Below are 19,602 nucleotides of genomic sequence, written 5' to 3'. Positions count from 1 at the left end.
CAGTAAATGTGCCGGGTATTTGTGTGACGCAGACAGATGCGCCCACATCATGTAAACATACCAGGCACTCACGAGGAAAGCTGGAGGTTGTATTGATGTTGAATGTTACATTTCCTTGTTCAAGTATTTTTTTTATTAATTTTGAATGTTAAATATTCTATGTTAAATCCCAAATAAATTGTTGACATTTCTAAACGAAAGCCGGAGACTCCATCATTAAATGTATTCGTTTTCGCGGTTATTCAGCTTCTTCTTCTCCTCCGGAAAAACACGACCGCATTGCATTGTGGTATACGGGAGTAACATGTAGGGAACATCGTATGTACCCTATTTTAAGTCCACTATATAGTGCCCCTATATAGTGGACCACTGAGAATTCGAACACCCTACAAAATGGCGTGCACCCTATTTAGTGCACTACATCCATGATAGGGAACGATTTCGAACACAGCTTAGGTGTAGGAGTGTTTTGACTATCTGCGCTACCGATAGATCTGTTAGGTTGGCTAGCAATGTTCTCCCCTATCTCGTATGCTAATTGTGTAATGAGGTTCCCTAGGTCTGAGGAACTCGCCTCTGGACTAGGCACTGGCTGACGTGGAGAATGTTCATCTGTATGCGTGTGAGGGTATGAGAATACAGGGCGGCCCACTGGGCTAACACCACTAACAATGTCTGAAGCATCCCCTAATCTACGCATGTGCGGTGCTGGTGAATGTGCATCAGTGTGTAATGTTGTAGAAGAGAGTACAGGTTTGCCTAGTGCACAGCCCCTTTAACCGGCGTGCACTCCACCCTACTCATAAGCCTGCCCCTACCTAGGCTTACCAGCGCAGTGTCCCCACGACTAAAAGGTGTCTGCACATCCTTACCATCAGTCATTTTTGCTAAAGTTGTCAGGCGTTAGTGTGTTCATGATATAGTGCACTATATAGTGTTAAATATTTTAAGTACATAAGCTGCTCCCACATAGCCATTAGGAAGCAGGATCGAACACACAAGCTGCATTACCCTCACATAGCCACTAGGAAGCAGGATCAAACACTTAAAGGACAATTCCGGTATTTTGAACATTGAGCCCCCTTTCTGGTTTGTTTAGGATGAAATAGAGTGGGTGACACCGAAATTTGAACTATTAGTCCTTTCTCGGGTATTTGGCTCATTTTGAATCGCTCCTGCCTGCTTCACAATGGTTGTCTGTGTGCATACACAAACCTGTCAACCCAGCAACCCTAAACGTTCTTTTTCAAAAATGTGCAAGTAACCGAGTGGTTAGTGGCATTCGTGAAGTTTAAAAAAAAATGATCGGCGCAATATACGTTTTCCATCCGTGTTAGTTGCTAAATTGAACTATTTTTTCAGATACCTCACAACCGCATATAAACTTCCGCACTAAGTCCCACTCCGTGCAGCACCTACTTTCGACTTCCGTCGGCATCTGCCTGCACTTCCCACAGGCACACCACCCGCCCGTGATCCTGGGGGGACCGCTTCAGCCGGAGCTTCAGGCGCCTCCGTAGTTGCTAGCCTCCATCTCACGTAGCTCCTCTTGGGTGAATACTGGTTCAAAACGATATCCTCTGCCGTCAAAATCGAGTGCGTCCTCCAGAAGCCACCTTTCATAATCCATTTTCAGTGATTTTCTATGTGATTTTCCCTAATCCGAAGTGCTCACGGTACAAGACTTCAAACCAACGTAAACAGCCCACCTTTCCGGTTCGGCGGAGTAATATCATCGTGCAGTAATGAGTCTTCCAACTGAAATCAACTGGCGATAAATGTGCAATAAAACACGACAGAAACCATATATTGCGCCGATATATTTTTTTTAAACTTCACGAATGCCACTAACCACTCGGTTACTTACACATTTTTGAAAACAAACGTTTAGGGTTGCTGGGTTGACAGGTTTGTGTATGCACACAGACAACCATTGTGAAGCAGGGAGGAGCGATTCAAAATGAGCCAAATACCCGAGAAAGGACTAATAGTTCAAATTTCGGTGTCACCCACTCTATTTCATCCTAAACAAACCAGAAAGGGGGCTCAATGTTCAAAATACCGGAATTGTCCTTTAAGCTGCAATAACTACTCCAGCCACTGATGGCAGCACCTTTAGACAGGGGCGGAGCCATTACGTCACATAGGCCACGCCCACTTGACGGGAAAAAGCGCGTGTCTGAGTTGGAGAGGAGAGAGATTATGGCCCAATCTCAATACTTCCCCTTACCCCTTATCTTCCCCCTTACCCTTGAAGTTGCGCGTTCATGTGAGAGCTAGTGGTGTCTCAATACCCAATTTGATCAAGATTAAGGGATAAGATTGAGTGCTATGTACCCCTTATTTTTAAGATGATTTGAGAGCTCACTTGCTCCTCCAAGGGCTATCCCAGAGCACATAGCGAAACCGGGAATTTTCAAAAAAACATGGCTGCTTGAAGCGTGGAATATTTTACAGCTATCTACACAACTTTTTATATGTTTATAATGACTCGGTTTGATCTGAAATGTGCTACACGAACGATGCAATGCATAGTATTGTAGGTCTTAACTGAAGCTTTCAAACGGTAGTTTTAGGATACAATTAGCGCGTATACCACCACTCCATTGGCTTATATGGTAGCTTGCCAGCTAGATGGCCTGCAGCGGATTCGAATTGTATCCAAATCCGTTCGGTTCGTTTACCACAGTTCGGAGCATTCTGGAGATCTGCGGATTTCGGTTTCATGAAGGCATTGCCTTATGTAGCGTATTTTGCCTACTGTAGCCTACGTCCGATACAAAGGGTGTTTAGGACCCAGCGGAATGCATGCTCTCCAGTGCTGCCCGAGCCAATGAGACTTTTCCCGCCCCTCCCTTCAGCCTGTCAGCGTTCAAAACAAACTGGGCTTTAAACTTCGTTGCGCTCGTCGCCAGAGTTCTAGCCTCGTCGGCCGTTAACCCTTACATGTTACACTCAGTGCACCATGTTTTCAAATGCATTTAGGGAACATTTATTGCACAAAAAAGCCTTGCAAGTTGTCTGATTGCAGTCAATTAACACATTGCAAATAGACTGTGGGTCTCATTCATTTTTGTGTTTCTCCCCCAAACCCTCCGTCAAAGAAAAGTCCGCCTTTTTACTATCACGGACATGATCCTAATCCGAACCGTATCCGAAACCGAGGCCCAAAACGGTTATCTGAACCGAACCGTGGACACACTGATCCGTTTCACCACTATGCTACACACACCCTCAACTCTTCAACGATGGCGGCAGCATCTAAGATATATATATATCGCTCTTCTTCTCTGGCTTTTATTGGCGTTTCGGCGCTCTGGTGACGGGGCAGCCAGCTGGCGACGATGAATGATGAGTACCCGAAACCGAGTGGCGTCTCATTTCATAGGGGAAAGATCTCAGCCCTTGGCCCTTACACTTGCAAGTGCTAGGGTTAAGACAAAGACAAAGACAAAGCAAAAGGGGCAAGGGGAAGAATCGAGATTCGGCCATAGTAACCGCGGAGAGAACCGGGCTTAAGCCCGGGGCTTGAAGCTCACGATATTGTCCCTCACACGCGTTAGATACAATTCCCTCCCTTAAGCTTCATAGTTACGATACCGAAACATGCCTACTTTAACAAATAAAGTGAGTTAAAAGCGACCAAGGATTGGACCACTTTCTTCAAGAAATAACGCAATAGGGTCAATACGATTTTCTAACAGTTATCTATTTCAGCCAAATTTCCAGGAAAATAAAAAACGTATATTCGGGTCAATACAGTATTAGGCTAATTAAATGCATAATTTTCGCTTGACGAAATACATGTTATCATAACCCACTTAACGCCGAATCTATTTCCAAACATGGCATTTCCACTGAGAATAAAAGCCATGTATTTTTTTGGACGCAGACGCACTGATCTCTCGTGTTGCTGGAATTTCGTAGGAATCTTAAGAAAAAATGCATAATTTTTCGTAAGTTTAGGCAATTTCGTTATGACTTTAGATGTTACATTCCAATATTTGCAGGATTATCAACATATTTCCCTCTAATAAGTCGGTTTGTATACATACTTAGCAATTAAGTGTTTAAATGTGTTTTATAAATATACCTACATGTGATTCGAGAAGACTGTTGACAGTGGGATCTATTATACTTCACAATAACCATCTCACCTTTTAAACATTAGGGCTAGAGTTGACAGAAAGAAAAAAACATGGCTAATAACACTATTAAAAAGTCGGCTACTTCAGTCTCATGAGAATGCTAAAGTATGGTTGTCAACTAAGTGCAACTTTGATTTTCTATTTTATTTCCTCCCTAGGTCCACAGGAGGGCGTCACTGAACCAGGTTAGTAAAACGTGATAACGACGCAATGGCCTCATTGTATATTATTATTCACCGACTGTAAAGGGTTTTGAATATAACAATAAGACACAAAATAAACAGATCCCAATAACATTATACACGAGAAGATCAAGCAGTTAGTGTTTCCTTCCACGGACATATGGTATGCCGTATGACCAGCAAGGCTTGCACATTGCACAATGTCCCGGAAGTATCGCAGTGGTCATGTCATTTTAGGGGCTGGTGCGGAGTCAGCAAAGCTCTCCTCATAGGAGGAAGTGGACTGGATATAAATCCACTGGCGAAAGTCAAAACAATGATTCAGTTCGTTTACAGTTAGAAGAGAAAGGTCTTAAGGAGACTGATACAGTCCTGGTAATTAGGTTATTCCAGAAAAAAACGTTTGATGCAAATAATAAAATGTAAAAATATGCATTTTGTATGCAATTTCTAAAGTTTACTCATAGAAAGACAAAACACGTTGATTATAATCTCTCTTAGGGTCATATTGTTATGGATATGCATGTGGTAGATCTGTTTAACATTTTAAGTTCACTCTGGCTCCTTGTTGTAAGCGTATACTCTGTCTGGGGTTGCCCTTTTAACAGAGCTTAGGCCTAGTGGTTGAATTCTTGCCCCATTGGCGAGGACAAATATGTGCTGAAGTCACTGTTTTCGAGTCTGGCAGTTTCCTCTGAACTTGGTCAGGAAACTGGGGTGGGGGCTGGGGGGCTGGGGGGGTGGGTGAGGTCCTTGGCTAATATTTCTACTGACTAGAAGGACTTCCTGTTTTTTTGCGGGAGGGAAGGGTGATGGTTGGGGCGTCAGCACTGATTCCCAATTCAGGCAGCATGAAAGATCATAGTGGCTGCTGTTATGTATTGGCCATCGGTAAAGGAGGCTACTGGTTTTCAATATTTTTTTTTTTGGAATAGGCCTTTATGTATACCAATATGCCTAATGATGTATTGGAGAAAACAATAGGCCTATATATATAGAGGCTATCTAACCTTTTTTGACATGGTAATGCAAATGTAGGCCTCCCAATCATATTTAGCAGGAACACCTTCCATTTAGAACAACAGAACACCATGGACGTCCCAGAGTTTAGAACATGACTCCTGATTGGACAAAGGTCCAATCGCCGCCCGAATTGGCGCTCAACGTTATAAGAGCAGAAAGATGGGCGAGCAAGGGAACTAAATTGAGGACAACCTTAATGACTGACCGAAGATTATACGTCGGCACTGGTGGAAGGCCATTAACCGGCATCATTACCCCCCAAGCTGTCACGTGTGAAGCCGTGGTGTTTCTGACATGACAGAGGAAAGCACACTTCCCTTCCCCTTCCCTTCCCCTTCCCCGTTTTCTTTGTCAGCAAAAGTTGGTCTTATTTTTGTTCCTGCTAGCACCATGTGTCGGGTAGAGTTGGCTTTAAAAGTGCCTTTGGTCCAGTTTTCGCTCTGGTTTGTAGTTTGACATCGTCTTTTGGCCAATAGAAGTGACGGAAGAGTCTTTGTTTTCGAACGCAGTTCTTTGATGACGTTGGGCTACTCAATGACCTCGTCTGAAGGTTTTAACTCGAACTGCGGCCTTGTGAGGAGGGAACATTTTGACTTCATATCCTGATAAAAGATAATAATAATAATAATAATACATTTAATTTAGAGGCGCCTTTCAAGACACCCAAGGTCACCTTACAGAGCATATAGTCATCATTCAAAACTATGTAAAACAGACTAGGAATAAAAGGAAAACAGAGGTTAAACATGAAGAAGAATAATAATTAATAACACTCAAAGACGCCTAAAGTGAAGGGGGGACCTCACTAACCACCACCAATATGTAGCACCCACTTGGGTGATGCACGGCAGCCAATCGGTGCCAGAACGCTCACTACACACCAGGTTGAGGTGGAGAGTTAGGGATGAGGTGGAGAGTGAGTGAAAATAACATATTTAAACACTATCGACCATATTTAAACACTGTCGATCACATTTAAACAATATCGACCACATGTAAACACTATCGACCACATTTAAACACTATCGACCATATTTAAACACTATGGACCACATGTAAACCCTATCGACCACATGTAAACACTATCGCCCACATTTAAACACTATCACCCACATTTAAACACTATGGACCACACGTAAACCCTATCGACCACATTTAAACACTATCGCCCACATTTAAACACTATCGCCCACATTTAAACACTATGGACCACATTTAAACACTATGGACCACATGTAAACCCTATCGACCACATGTAAACCCTATCGACCATATATAAACACTATCGACCACATTTAAACATGCAAACCCTATCGACCACAATTAAACACTATCGACCACAATTAAACACTATCGACCACATTTAAACATGTAAACCCTATCGACCACATTTAAACACATAAGATGCCCTTATCGTCACGATAGGTGTGACACAGAGGAACGCAGGCAGTGAATCACATTCAGGAATGGGGAATCTCACCATAGTCTTACGGGTAGGCCGAGGTAATTCGCTCTACAGTGTCATCAAACGCCATTGAGAGCAAAGGATTGAACAACAACTTATAAGCAGTGGGACATGGTAATTTCTTAAAAGATTTTCTTCCTATAAATCATATTGTGACATGTAATATTAAATCCAAGAGTAGGCCTACTAGAAACTAGACCTCAGATTTCCCGCTTGTAAAATACTAATGATTTTATCAAAACAGGTCAGAAGAAGGCGGTTGATTCGCTTGAAAACCCACTTGGGTGCAGGTTACAGGAGAGAGGTTTGACTTTGGGCTCCATTATCTGTGTCTTTGGACGGGACTGAGCCTGGTCTGAAGAGCAGGATCAGCAGATCACATGATCCATTGCCAGGAAGGATGCGTTTCTCTCTATCTCCCCTCTCTCTCTCGCTCTCTCTCTCCCGCCCCTCTCTCCCCCCACCCCTCTCCCCCTCTCCCCCCCCCCCCTCGCTCTCTCCTGTTCTCTCTCCCTCTCTATTCCCCCTGTCTCTCGCTATCTCCTGCTCTCTGCCTCTCTTCTGTGCATGTCAGGGCTTTCTACCTTCAATACAGGCCTCTCCTTATGCTTCTGTGGAACTCTTATCAAACTTTAATGATATTGCGCTTTTTTCAGAGACAAGGCAGACAACACAATAATAAATTTGTTTAGAAAAGCAGTGAAGCACCACAGAGATAGATTTCAGACATCCATTCAAACTAAAAGAGTACGGGCTTCTTCATGGGAAGTGAAGGAGGTTTTAGGATAAAAAAATATTTTCAAATTGTGCAGTACTCATTTCCAATGGAAGACCCTCTCAGATGTGCGGACCAGGTAAACTCTCACTCTTCATGTTGATGAAGGAGGTCAGTGAAGGGGAGCAGCTGAAACGTTACACTGCACACTTGTTTGTACCCATTGATGTTGTTACAAACAAGCCTATAGCACAAAGGACCATCCCCGAACGGTGTCAAACAGACACATTAAGTGTTGGTGAGATGCTGAGGATGGAAGCAACACTCACAACACACAGCGCAACTCTGCTTTGGTGTGACCCCTCCTGCTGGCATCGCTGGCCCGCTGTCCCCTCAACCACACATCTTGGAAGGGAAAAACAGAAGCTTGCTTTGTGCCCCAGTACATCCAGACGTCTTTAACAACGTCATTTTCTCACATTTCAATACCGCACTAACTCTTGGCCCGGCTGCCAGGAATCTTCAGTGTGTGATGCAGAGGAAGCCAAATGTTGTGCAAGGCCAACATCACAGGAGTCACTCGACCAATCACGCCCTTGTGCTTCCCTCTTGACAAATGGCACTGCCTTTTGGTTTATATGTACCGGACTAAAAGTCTAACCACATACAGCTTTGGTGCTTTAGTACTTTATCAATAATTGCTTTGTAGGCCTAATGGTTATTCAATGCATTGTTCAGTATTCCACTAGTAGGCCTACATTTATATGGTTGCCCATTAGAACCCTTTTGTTAAGAATGGGGTTCCACTCTACTTTTTCCCCCAGAGGATTCTAGATTTAAAACCTCATGTAGGCCTGTTATATCAGTCAGGCAGGCGGTCATTGGTGGGCATATGATCCCTACAATTAATTGATTGAGGCAATTGAGTTTAGTCAGCAAAATCTATTAATATTGCGGATGATGCCAAAATATCCCAGCGAACATAGAAATATAATTAGCGGTTTATCATTTTATAGTTCGTTTATTTCGAAGACAGCTTTTGACGTTCTGTGTTTGCCATTCCTGTCTTGTCATCAGTTTAAACATTTCTTATGTCCGTGCAACAAGAGACCGCCCCTTTTAAAGAGCACAAGTTTTACCTCTTGCAGAGCTCTGGAGGAGGCGAAGAGTTAACTTTAGAGGTAGTTTCGTTGTGGCAAAGCCATTTTTCCTCCTGTCCAACGCTCGGCAGCGCTGGCATTTCGCGTCTTTTCTAAAAAGCTGATGTAATTCACTTCACCACCAAACCCGCAGCCATCTCTACACAGCTCTGCTGAACCTCTGACCGAGCAGAAAGCTCCCCGGGCTCTTTCTAACGGTAAGCCTGTTATGTAAACAACGTCATTTGCATAGAACATGACTAGAAAAACCCATGGGAACCAATGGATGTAAACCATGTTATTAGGGCGACATGGGACTCAACATGGCGCGGATCGGGCGATCAGAAACGCTCGGATCGATGATTTAAGTTGAAACTGCACAATAGTCGGAGTTTTCCATTAATTCCAGCTGTGCGCCTCTCCGCGCGCACGTCACTTAGAGAGGCGGTCCTAGGTGAAGCCTCTGTTTGGCATGTTGTAGTCCGCTTCTTGCGTTCTGCTTCAGTTGCTGTGCTTTTCTAAGTGGGCAAGGGGCGAAGGATGAAAGAGCTGAGGAGCTCCTTATTCTCCCACCAGGTTTATGAGGTGAGTTGTTTTCCCTCTCTCATTTTTATTTCTACTTTGAACCACAATTGCAGTGGGCCTACATAATCATAGACCAGACTACTGTGTAATCTCCCACTTCGGTTCAAGAGATGGCAAATCAAGGTGTGAATTAAATTCGTGTCTGAAATACAAAAGTTTTCTTTAAAAAGTGTGTGTGTTTGTATGTCTCTGTTCATGTGTGTGTATGTATGTGTGTGTGCGTGTGTGATGCGCGCGCCTGCGTGCGTGTGTGTGTGTGTGTGTGTGTGTGTGTGTGTGTGTGTGTGTGTGTGTGTGTGTGTGTGTGTGTGTGTGTGTGTGTGTGTGTGTGTGTGTGTGTGTGTGTGTGTGTGTGTGTGTGTGTGTGTGTGTGTGTGTGTGTGTGTTCATCACACACACGCATACATCACGGGTCCAAGTAGTGGCTATAGTCCATCTCCGGCTGCAGTCAGGGACTGAGTCATTCGTTGATTTCCTCCAGATGTGCTGAAGTTAACATTTCATTGCATCGTTTTTTCTCTCTCTCTGCACGCAAACTTGTTGAAATAGGTATCTGCGACTTTCTATATGGAGGGTATGTTGGTTTCAAGTGTTTGTCCACTTTTACCGTATCTGTGTTTAACGCATTCCTACCATGTTTTAGTGCCACTTGGGTTTAGGTTCATGGGCCTCTGATGTCTGTAGCTCACAGCTTGTTTTGTCCTGTCGGGGCTTCCAACGTTCTTGTGCAGAACTAATATGTAATCCTTTAACTAATATGCACAGTTCACTTTTTTTCTTTAAAAGCATTTTTACAAGCTTTTCCTTAATTTGCTGACACACTCATTCAGTTTGAGAATCTACAGCAGGACTATGGCACCACATTAGTAACTGGACAACTCTGGTCATGTGTGACATTCTCACTTCATGTTTATGGTTTGAACACGTCTTGAAAACAAGTCTTTGACGAATGCAACTGTTGTTGTTGCTCCAAAAAGTTATATAAAAATGTTATTTTTAATGGGTTCTAGTTTTACTGCTATTCTTGTAGAGTAACCAATTCACCATTTTGAAACCCCTAGTATTAGTTATTTCTTTGTTTACTGGAATACATTTTCTTTAGTTTTGTATGCTGCTTTAGGGTCATTGATATTGCTCGGCCTAATGAACCCAGTGACTTTTAAAGAGTCCTTATCTGTACCATCTTATCTGTCTTACAATTTCCTCTGGGAATCAATTAAGTGATTATATCTTCACAATTATATTGGGTGGCACTATAAATACCTACAACTACTTACAAGGAGAAAGCACAAAGCAGGCATTTGTAAAATAAATAACTGAAAAAAAAAAGCACTGGTGTTTCTTTCCTCGTGTTGTCTTAAGTCGGACTCCTTAGGGCCCGACATGGGGAGTCATTGTAGGACATTGACGCCACGTATCAGAAACGTAAACGTTGGGGTCACACTCTTCGGCTTGATCAGCTGAGCATCACAGGAGCTTCTATAGGGCCGGCGTAAGATTAACTACATTTAACAGCTCAACCTTTGCTCCCGGTCAACCTTCAGGCTGCTTAACCACTGTCACACACACTTCACAGGACTGTAGCATTGTCTCACCGGAAAATGCTACTAAAGGTATGCCCAGTGCAGAACATAATTCATTTTTATTGATTGTTTGTTCTGGATATATGGTGTTGGCTGAGATTGTATTCTCGTAATCGCTTTTGTATTGCACATTATCACTCTCTGGTGGTAAATTAGAGCACATGACATGTCCTTTAGACGTTGAACTCCGATAGCATATATACATCCGTTGTAGTTCGGTGGCTTGTGGACTCGTACAGATGTCAAAGGCTGAATTGCATTTTACTGTTTTGTTGTTTTGTTGCCAGCATAAATTATGTTTCTCTCTCTCTCTCTCTCTCTCTCTTGATTGGGGCTAGTATAATGGCTAGACTTGATCAGAAGACTTTGTCTATTTATAGTGCTAAATGTACTTTGATTGTGACTAGAGATTGAAACACTCTTCATCTCAGATTTGCACCTTTGTATCCACAGGTTCAGGGTAGCGTTTTGAACACATGCTTCGCGTTGTGCCGGCGAAATGCACATTTCTTGTCGCGTTGTGCCGGCGAAATGCACACTTCTTGGACCCCTGCATAACTGCTTGCAGTTCTAGTTCATAAATGTAATGACAAAAATAGTGTAAATTTGCATCAAATCTATCTCTGTGTGTATGTGAGTGCGTGCCCTGTCGTGCGGTCACAATCAACATTGTGTGTTTTTGCTGTGGTCATGTTGTATAATACAGCCTTATGTAATTAAATAATCTGACATACTGCAAATCTCCCTGCAAATATTTACCCCACACAACCCCATACAACAATTGCCATGTTTTAATGTTTTCCAATAAACAGCCACATCTCCCCCCCCCCCAATCCAATGGTGTGTTCCTGAATCCTCGGACGCCAGCCTTCCGAGCTGCACTTTTGACGTCATTTCCGGTCTCCGAGCATTTATAGCGTTCCCGTTCGTCTTTGTGATTGTGTCATGAAAATGGCTAGTTGTTGTTTATTGTTAGCTACATTAGCCTCTTTAGCAAACCAGCCCGAAAACAAACAAAACAACTTTACATTGTATTGCATGCACAGCAAGACCGTGCAATGCATAAATTGGTGACCGGAATAAAGTAGCAATGTAATCAATTCTGTAAGAGCATTTAAAATCAACATTAAAATGACCAACGTGGTACAAATACAAAGAAAATAAATCTCTTCATGGGCGCAGCCATTTTTTGTTGAGGGTGTCATAACTGTTCTCGGTCTACTCTCAGAATTCGGAGAGATGAAGACAAAAAGGGGGTGTGCCTCCGAGAAATGCCGCAAGAAAGCTGGGCAATTTCCCGACTTCCGACTCGGAAGGCTTGCGTCAGAGGATTCAGGAACACACCATAACAACCTATCTTCTCTCCTCCCCAGCCTCTGAGAATGTTCCAATGCTAAGCCCCTCCCTCTGCTGAGTCGACTTCCCCACCGTGAGGAGCTACAGTCCAGCTCATACCCGTCTCTTTTCGTCGTGTGGTGAGGCACCATCACCATTGTCATCATCGTCCCTGGCGACGTCCATGTCAGCGGACGTAGAGAACACGATGACCATGTCCACACCGGCCGCCGACCCTAGCCCCGCCTCCCCTACCAGCTCGCCCACCTCCCCTTCGTCCAAGCCCGCCACCATCAAGAAGAAAAAAGGTATTTGTTTTTTCTTAGTTTCGATGAATACAAATGTTTAATTGATCTCAACATACACTATGTTAGATTCCCATTACTAGCCTCAAGCCTCTTAGTTGTAGCTACAGTTAAAGCTTTAAATAGTTTATAAAAAGATTTAAAGACAAGAACTCCCTGTGTGGATTGACTCATGGGAGGGTGGGTTTTATTTTTGAAGAAAGTCTAGTTCAGAGTGTAAAGAGTGGTAGAAATTAAGTTAGATAGTGCAATTTCAAAAGGGGGGGAAAGGTTGTTAGGACGGTAGCAGTGGTCGACTCCCAGCCCAAAGTTTACCGGGTTCGCCCCCCAAATGTCCCTGTAAACCCTCCCTTTGTATCCACGGCGAGTCACTCTTGCAAACGAGCACGTGCTAGATGTCAGCATCATGGTTATCATAGTCAATATGATGGTTACAGTGTGGAGGCTAAACGGCACTTGTTGTTGTTGCTGCTGTTGTTGTTTTTTGCGCCAGTCCCGGAGAAGTCGGATGAATACCTGCTGGGCAGGTTTCAAGGGGACGGCGTGAGGTACAAGGCCAAGCTGATAGGCATCGACGACGTCCCCGAAGCAAGGGGGGACAAGATGAGCCAGGATTCCATGATGAAACTCAAGGTGACCGCCGGTTACCGTGGTAATGAGAGGTGTCAGTGTAGTGTTGCTAAAGATGATGTTGGGGCAAACTCATTCGGTTTGGGCTGACATCATCTAAAGAATGTAGTGTTTCTTTTGTTATGCAACTCCATAGATAAATACAATCATAAATAAAATCTAAATAAAATCATACTGTTTTATTGAAGCCAAGTAGGAGTTAGAATGTATGCAAGTGTTTTATGCTTTACTTTGAACGTGGATATTCCGAAGTCTATTTTGCTTCTGTTCCGACACGGCTGTGGGCTTGGGGCACACGATCAAGCCATTTGGCAAATCAGTTTTTCTATCACGGTAAAAGTGTTTTCTATTTCCAGGGCATGGCTGTAGCCGCTCGCTCCCAAGGAAAACACAAACAGAGGATATGGATCAACATTTCCATGTTGGGCATCAAGATCATTGACGAACGAACAGGGGTGAGTCTGCGGTCTGCGCCCCCCGATGGGTTCTGAGCAGGGTTTGAATTATGAAGGAGCAGGGGGGCGGGCTGAGCTTCCCCCAAACAAAACCTGAGCATCTGTGAGGGGAAAGTTTGAGGAGGGGCCTCCTCAAACCATCTTAATATATATGGGATCATTTCCCCTCTCTTCATTCAAATGGCATTCACATTATAATTAATACATTAGAATAGCATACATAATTATTTATGTATTTTAGCATACAACGTTGTTTAAACAATGTTTTTATCGTAGGTTTTGCATGTTAAACCTCGACATGAATTGCAAAATAAACAAGAATCCCGAAAAATCCCGATTTGCTTTAACCCTAGAATTTGAATTTCAAAGGAAACAAGTCATTATACTGCAAATGCGCAAAATTATTCCGTGATTTCTATCCTAAGATCAGTCTCAAAATGTCCTACGTAATATTGCAATAAAAAACGAATGTCCTTTTTGGGGGTCAGGTTATTGAGCACGAGCACTTGGTGAATAAGATCTCCTTCATCGCCCGGGATGTGACCGATAACAGAGCATTCGGCTATGTGTGTGGAGGCGAGGGGCAGCATCAGTTCTTTGCCATAAAGACTTCTCAACAGGTAGGTCGATATATACTCACTCACTCACATTATATTTGTACCTTGCACATGTCCCCCTGAATTATAAGTGTAGGTGGATGAAGTATCCAACCGCACATAGTCACTATGTAGAAGTATTGTTGAAAAGCGCTATTTAATCTAAATGCAGTAAATTAGAATGGCGACATGACATTCCCTGTTTTATCCTCCCGCAGGCTGAGCCGCTGGTGGTGGATCTGAAGGATCTGTTCCAAGTCATCTTCAACATGAGGAAGAAGGAGGCCGACGCAGCACAGAAGGTAACTGATCTTTACAATAATTATTTGAATGACTACAGTGATTGTTGTATCTAGTACACACCAAATATATTATTCCCAGCTGCTGCATCAGCGGTCATTTGTTGGATGCTATTCTCAAAATGTCAGTCCGACACAAATTCTGCATTAAGAAATTTTATTTTTAACAGGGGGAAAATGGCAGCGTCATTGTTGAGGTAGGTTTGAATTTTGTGGAGGATTTTCCTCATTGCTAACATTTGTCAACATTTATAAATTATATAATTGCAATGATTACATTGCAATGAATTGCAATGTAATTTAATATGTGACATGATCTGTGTTCTGATTCATTTTCTTCAGAATGGAAGCGCTGCCTTGCCCACTGTGGAGGGAGAAGCCAAACCTTCCCAGGTAAGAGGGGTCTGAGAATGTCCTAGCGGTTCACAATCCTCATTGGTTGATCTGGCCTTGCCACTTGGTTGAAGGAACATCACATGACACACTGACATGACACATGACTCTTTCTGTCCAACCAGCCGATGAACCAAGTGGATCTTTTCGGGGTCATGTCCACCCCTTCAGGCGACCTCTCCCCCCCCGTAAGTGCCCGATTATACACAAGCAGTGCGATCGACCCCTTGTTGTGTCCTGACATATGTGTTATGACCAGCATCATTGTTGACTGCGTTTCGGTTAGCTATGTAAGCTATGGAACAGTGTGGTACGGTACGTACCACACAGGCTTACCTGACAGGAACTTCAAATATGGGCGATGTTGGGACTTCCTGATGTCCTTTCATGGTAATGTTAGTACTGCGTTGCATACATAAACTACAACGATGAGTTTTGGCTACTATATGTTGTTTGTTTGTATTCAGTTTGTCCTTCTAAACTTTATGGCGCTCCACCGCATAACTTTTAATTAATGAGCACTACTCAATACATTGCACAATCTCAAACTCCTATCTATAAAAAGAGCCTTATTTCACAGAACAAAAGTCAAAACTTTGGATCTACCTTTAATTGAACGATAACAGCCTGTGAAACAAGTGTTCTTTATAAGAAATGAGTTTCGGTCCATGTTTTTTGATTTTGTAATCCTGTAAATCAATTGCTTACATTGTCATCTTTTCATCACATACAATTTCATATTTGTTAACAATGACCTTTTATCTGGCAACAGAATTATTTATAATCTTTCTCTCTCTCTCTCTCTCTCTCTCTCTCTCTGTCTCTCTGTCTCTCCCATTCTCCTCATGCTAACCAGGAGACTAATGATATTCTCTTGCTGGACTTGTCCGCGGAGGTTGACAGCAATCAGAATTGTATAAAGGGAAACCCGTTTGTCACTTCCTGTGCCCCTAGCACTTGGCCGTCTACGCAGACAGAGAATCCCTTTTCCTCCACGTTTGGCTTCTTTCCAGTGCCAAACAGTGACCCTTTCAGAGATGACCCCTTCTCGAAATCGCCCCCCACCCAGCCGGCGCACCCCCATAACGCACAGATCTCTCTGACTAGCAGGGATCAGAGCCCCGGCTTTACGGGCCCCGTCGATGACGAGGCCCTCTTCCACGGGGGCCAGGGTGGGGAGCAGGACCACGGTCTCGGCGGGCAGATGAACGGGTTAAGCAGGAAGGACATGATGTTGGCCCTCGGTCAGGGCCAGTGGCCGCTAGAAGGCGCGGTGGCCCAGGAGCAGAGCTCACTGGAGGCGACGGACATGCTATTCCAAAACCCTTTCCGCAACGCATCGGTGGCGAGTGCCTCCCCTCCTAACGGCGTAACGCACGCCACAAGCCCGACCTTTTCGAAGGACTCGGTGGTCCTCAGCCCACCCCCGCAGAACACTAAGGCTGGACGCGGTCGAAGGGCTGCTGGTGCAAAGGTGACATTTCAGTGCGGGTCATTGGCATTCCCTTGCATGGCAGTGGGGTAGTCGTTGGGTTAATTTGAGTATTCACAGCGCAACGTTTGGTCAAGGGTGACATCCTAACATCTCCCTTTCTGAGCACTAGGATTGACTGGGGTTGGCTTCTGGGCCTGGTGGTGTTAGACATGGCTTGCACTGGTTTTAGGTGAAATAATGCACTTTTTATGGCTGGATTGGTTCTGTGGGCGTGTGGTGTGCTTGCTCTCTTTTCCTCTCGATGTGCAGATCTAACAGGGGCGAGGTGCGTGATCATTGCATGTGTTGGTTGCATGACCCTCTATAACTCTTAACCCTCTTGACTTGTCTGATTGCTCAACGTTTAACTCTATTTGTTTTGTCATCTCTGCTCATTAATATGCATTCCTCACTACAAATACAGTGGTGGTAAGTTGTCTTTAGAGTTAGTCTTTTTTAATTCAAAAACATAATAAAGTCCATTACTGTAATAATCTTTTGTAACTTTCTGAGACATTTCAAGACTCCACTTATACGACCCGTATGATCAGATCAAACTCAAACGTATTTTTATCGAAGCATTTGTCAATAGCGGATGTTACCGTCTTGTTTTAAACTGTCGTTCCTCCCCATCCATGGTAGTCTACACCCAGTGATCTGTTCGGGGCCCAGGTGATGGCGAACGCTGGTCAGACCGGGGACTTCTCAGAAGAGGCAGACTTCTTCAGCAGTACGGCTCCACCTGCCCAGCCTGCGTCCTCCTCCCTCAGCGCTCTGGGTAAAACGCCCGCCATCTTGAGACTAAACCATTGTCTTATCCCCTCCTTTGTTGTTGTGCTCAGCCATCAATTAAAATCACACTCATCAGGTAGCAATAAAGGCTATGATGGTTTTTGAAGTCAAATATTGATTACATTTGTGGGAAGTAGGGTTTTTTCTGTGGCACCAGAGCATTTGTTTTGCATGTAAACTATAAGTACGATGCCTTTCCCAACACCAGAGAGTCTCCATCTGGGCCCCCAGGGGACCACCTGCGCCCCCGGCCCCACCATGTGGGGAGCCCCCCCAGCCTCCACCATGCACTCCATGTTCTCCGCGCCGGCAGGGGGCCCTCCCATGGGCTTCCAGGGGCCACCGCACGGAGGATTCCCCCAGCCGCATGCGTACGGCCCGCCCGGGTCTTGGGGCCCACAGGTCCCCGGTCCATTCGGGGTCCCGGGGATCCCCCAGCCTGCCACCGCCTGGATGCAGCCCCCTCACGCCGGCCCCGTCGGAGCCCCCGTCTGGGGCCAGCAGACCCCGATGAGCAACCCTTTCCAGCCCGCCGCCAGCCACATGCCTCCGCCCAGGCCTCCGCCCAGGCCGCCGGTGAGTGAAGCCCCGCCCAAGGTAGAGAAAAGCGCCTTCACCGCCCTGGACCCCCTGGGGGAGAAGGAGAAGAAGACGGGGAAGGACATGTTCAAGGACTTCGTCCTCACGCCGCCCGCCATCCCGGCCCGGAAGGGGGAGCAGGTCGCCGGCAGCAACGGAGGCGAGGCTTTCAACCAGTACTTTCAAAATAAAGTGGGCGGTATTCCTGTAGATGCGGAACACAGTGACTTTGACTTCAATCAAATGTCCCCTGGGAACGGTAAAGTGTTCGAAGGACGTTGCATTTGGATCTTTTTCGTGTTTTTGTATTGCATTTGTCATCAACCATCCCTTTTCCCTGCTTGTTTTCAGACGTTCCTAAACCAACCGGGCCCCCTGTCACAGCACCAATGGCCCAACCCGGACTTCTGGACGCTTTCTCCTCGTGTCCGGTCACGGGGCCTGCGCCTGGGCAAGTGCTGAACCCTAACATCTTTGACGACGCATTCGGGGCGCCAAATGCAGGCAGTCCCTTTGGAGCGCCACCAATGGCTATGGTACGGCAAATCTATCCAGATAAATAGTGTTGCACCCGTTCGAAATTCCGCTGTCACTCTTCTCATCCCAAACTGTTCTGTTGATAGCAAAGCGCTCCAGTTGTCCAGGCGTCTAACCCTCCGGATGCCTTTGACGACCCCTTCGGGAATCCCTTTGCTTGACTGTAACCATAGCAACAAGTGAGTGGTGCTGAACCTTTTTTAGTGGTTGAAAAGATACGCATAAACTGTAAACAATTATTATTTTTTTCTCTACGTTTGTTTCAGCGGGGCGACCTGAAGCTCATGAGTATCGGAATATGGCGATCATCATGTATTGTAGACGTCGGTTCACAGCTGCTGCGACGTACGAGGGAAACCAAATGATCCACTCCTGCCTCGACCCTCAGACGGCAAATGATGACAAAGAAAAAAAATACGCTTCAGCATCTCCACCTTTTTAAAGAATTTCGTCCTGTTGTAATAAATCAATTGTTTTCTTGAGTGTCTTTCAAATGCAACTGAATGTGATGTAAAAGGGAGTATTCAAAAAGGGAATGTTTTTGTCGTGATCTGCTGAAGGAATAAAGACACACTAAATGGTGGCTGGGGTGGGGGACACGTCTAAACACGTTCAATGCTGCAATGTTTGTGTACAACCAAATAGTTTATATAAAAGAGAGAAATAATCTTCTGTGTGTTGTTGTTGCTTCAGGAATAACATTGCGTCTGTTGTCATTCACTTTTGGAAGTCGTTGAGTAGCCTTCTCTGTTTTGTTTCTCACGGCTTGATTATCAGTGACGACAGCAACAATATGCAACACAGTGGGAGGGTTACAACTGTGAGCGAGATCTGTTATAGGTGGAACATGAGCCGCTGGAGAAAGTTGCAATAAACCGTGGCACTACAATTCTGAAAGTGGTCAGCAACAATACTCTGAAGCTGCAGCCTTCAACCGATGGATGAAGTGGCCGTATTGTGCCTCTCAAACATCCCCACAGCTTTATAACCAACTGCAGCCCCAAACAGTGACCACACAACGGCTTGTGCCATCAGACATGGTCTACGCTCACTCACCACAGTTTTTAAATGGTTATTTGAGAAGCTGAAGACTTGCAGCCGGTTTGGACATGTCGGGGCCTTATCCCGTGACCTCTGTAACAAGAGGTTTGCACCCACAGAACTAACTAGAATGGTGCAATGCCAGGAATTTGGAGCTGGTAGAGCTCCAAATGGCCCACCATTTCCCACAAATACAATAATTCCCAATTTTTTGTTGTGATTTATAATTGTGTGGAATTTACACACTTTATGAATTAAAAAGCAATGTAATACGTTTCAGCCACATTTCTTCTTATTAGGCTTTGCATAACCATCAGGTGTGCCTG

At 44.7% G+C, this 19,602-nt stretch overlaps 1 protein-coding gene across 7 annotated transcripts; it reads left to right on the top strand.

The window, feature by feature from the left end:
* The first annotated feature begins 8,649 nt into the window (after window positions 1–8,649).
* Window positions 8,650–18,902, top strand: dab2 (DAB adaptor protein 2). 7 transcript variants are annotated; one of them, XM_060050392.1, is made up of 17 exons: window positions 8,925–9,257; window positions 10,620–10,749; window positions 10,834–10,870; window positions 12,214–12,483; window positions 12,974–13,113; window positions 13,467–13,565; window positions 14,054–14,185; window positions 14,380–14,463; window positions 14,631–14,657; window positions 14,803–14,853; window positions 14,979–15,041; window positions 15,710–16,327; window positions 16,970–17,105; window positions 17,328–17,957; window positions 18,050–18,234; window positions 18,322–18,414; window positions 18,502–18,902. In XM_060050392.1, exons 4-16 carry the CDS (start codon window positions 12,360–12,362, stop codon window positions 18,394–18,396), a joined length of 2,364 nt encoding a protein of 787 aa, XP_059906375.1. In that variant the 5' UTR covers window positions 8,925–9,257; window positions 10,620–10,749; window positions 10,834–10,870; window positions 12,214–12,359; the 3' UTR covers window positions 18,397–18,414; window positions 18,502–18,902. The 7 variants fall into 7 exon arrangements, with proteins under 7 accessions (XP_059906378.1, XP_059906374.1, XP_059906372.1 ...); XM_060050391.1 differs by lacking the exons at window positions 8,925–9,257; window positions 10,834–10,870 and adding an exon at window positions 8,651–8,890; XM_060050390.1 differs by lacking the exon at window positions 10,834–10,870.
* The last annotated feature ends 700 nt before the right edge of the window (window positions 18,903–19,602 follow it).

The sequence above is a fragment of the Gadus macrocephalus genome, chromosome 4 (assembly GCF_031168955.1).
Source record: "Gadus macrocephalus chromosome 4, ASM3116895v1".
Lineage (NCBI taxonomy): Eukaryota > Metazoa > Chordata > Actinopteri > Gadiformes > Gadidae > Gadus > Gadus macrocephalus.
Note: the sequence above shows the minus strand (reverse complement) of the source record. Positions and strands in the feature narration are given on the sequence as shown.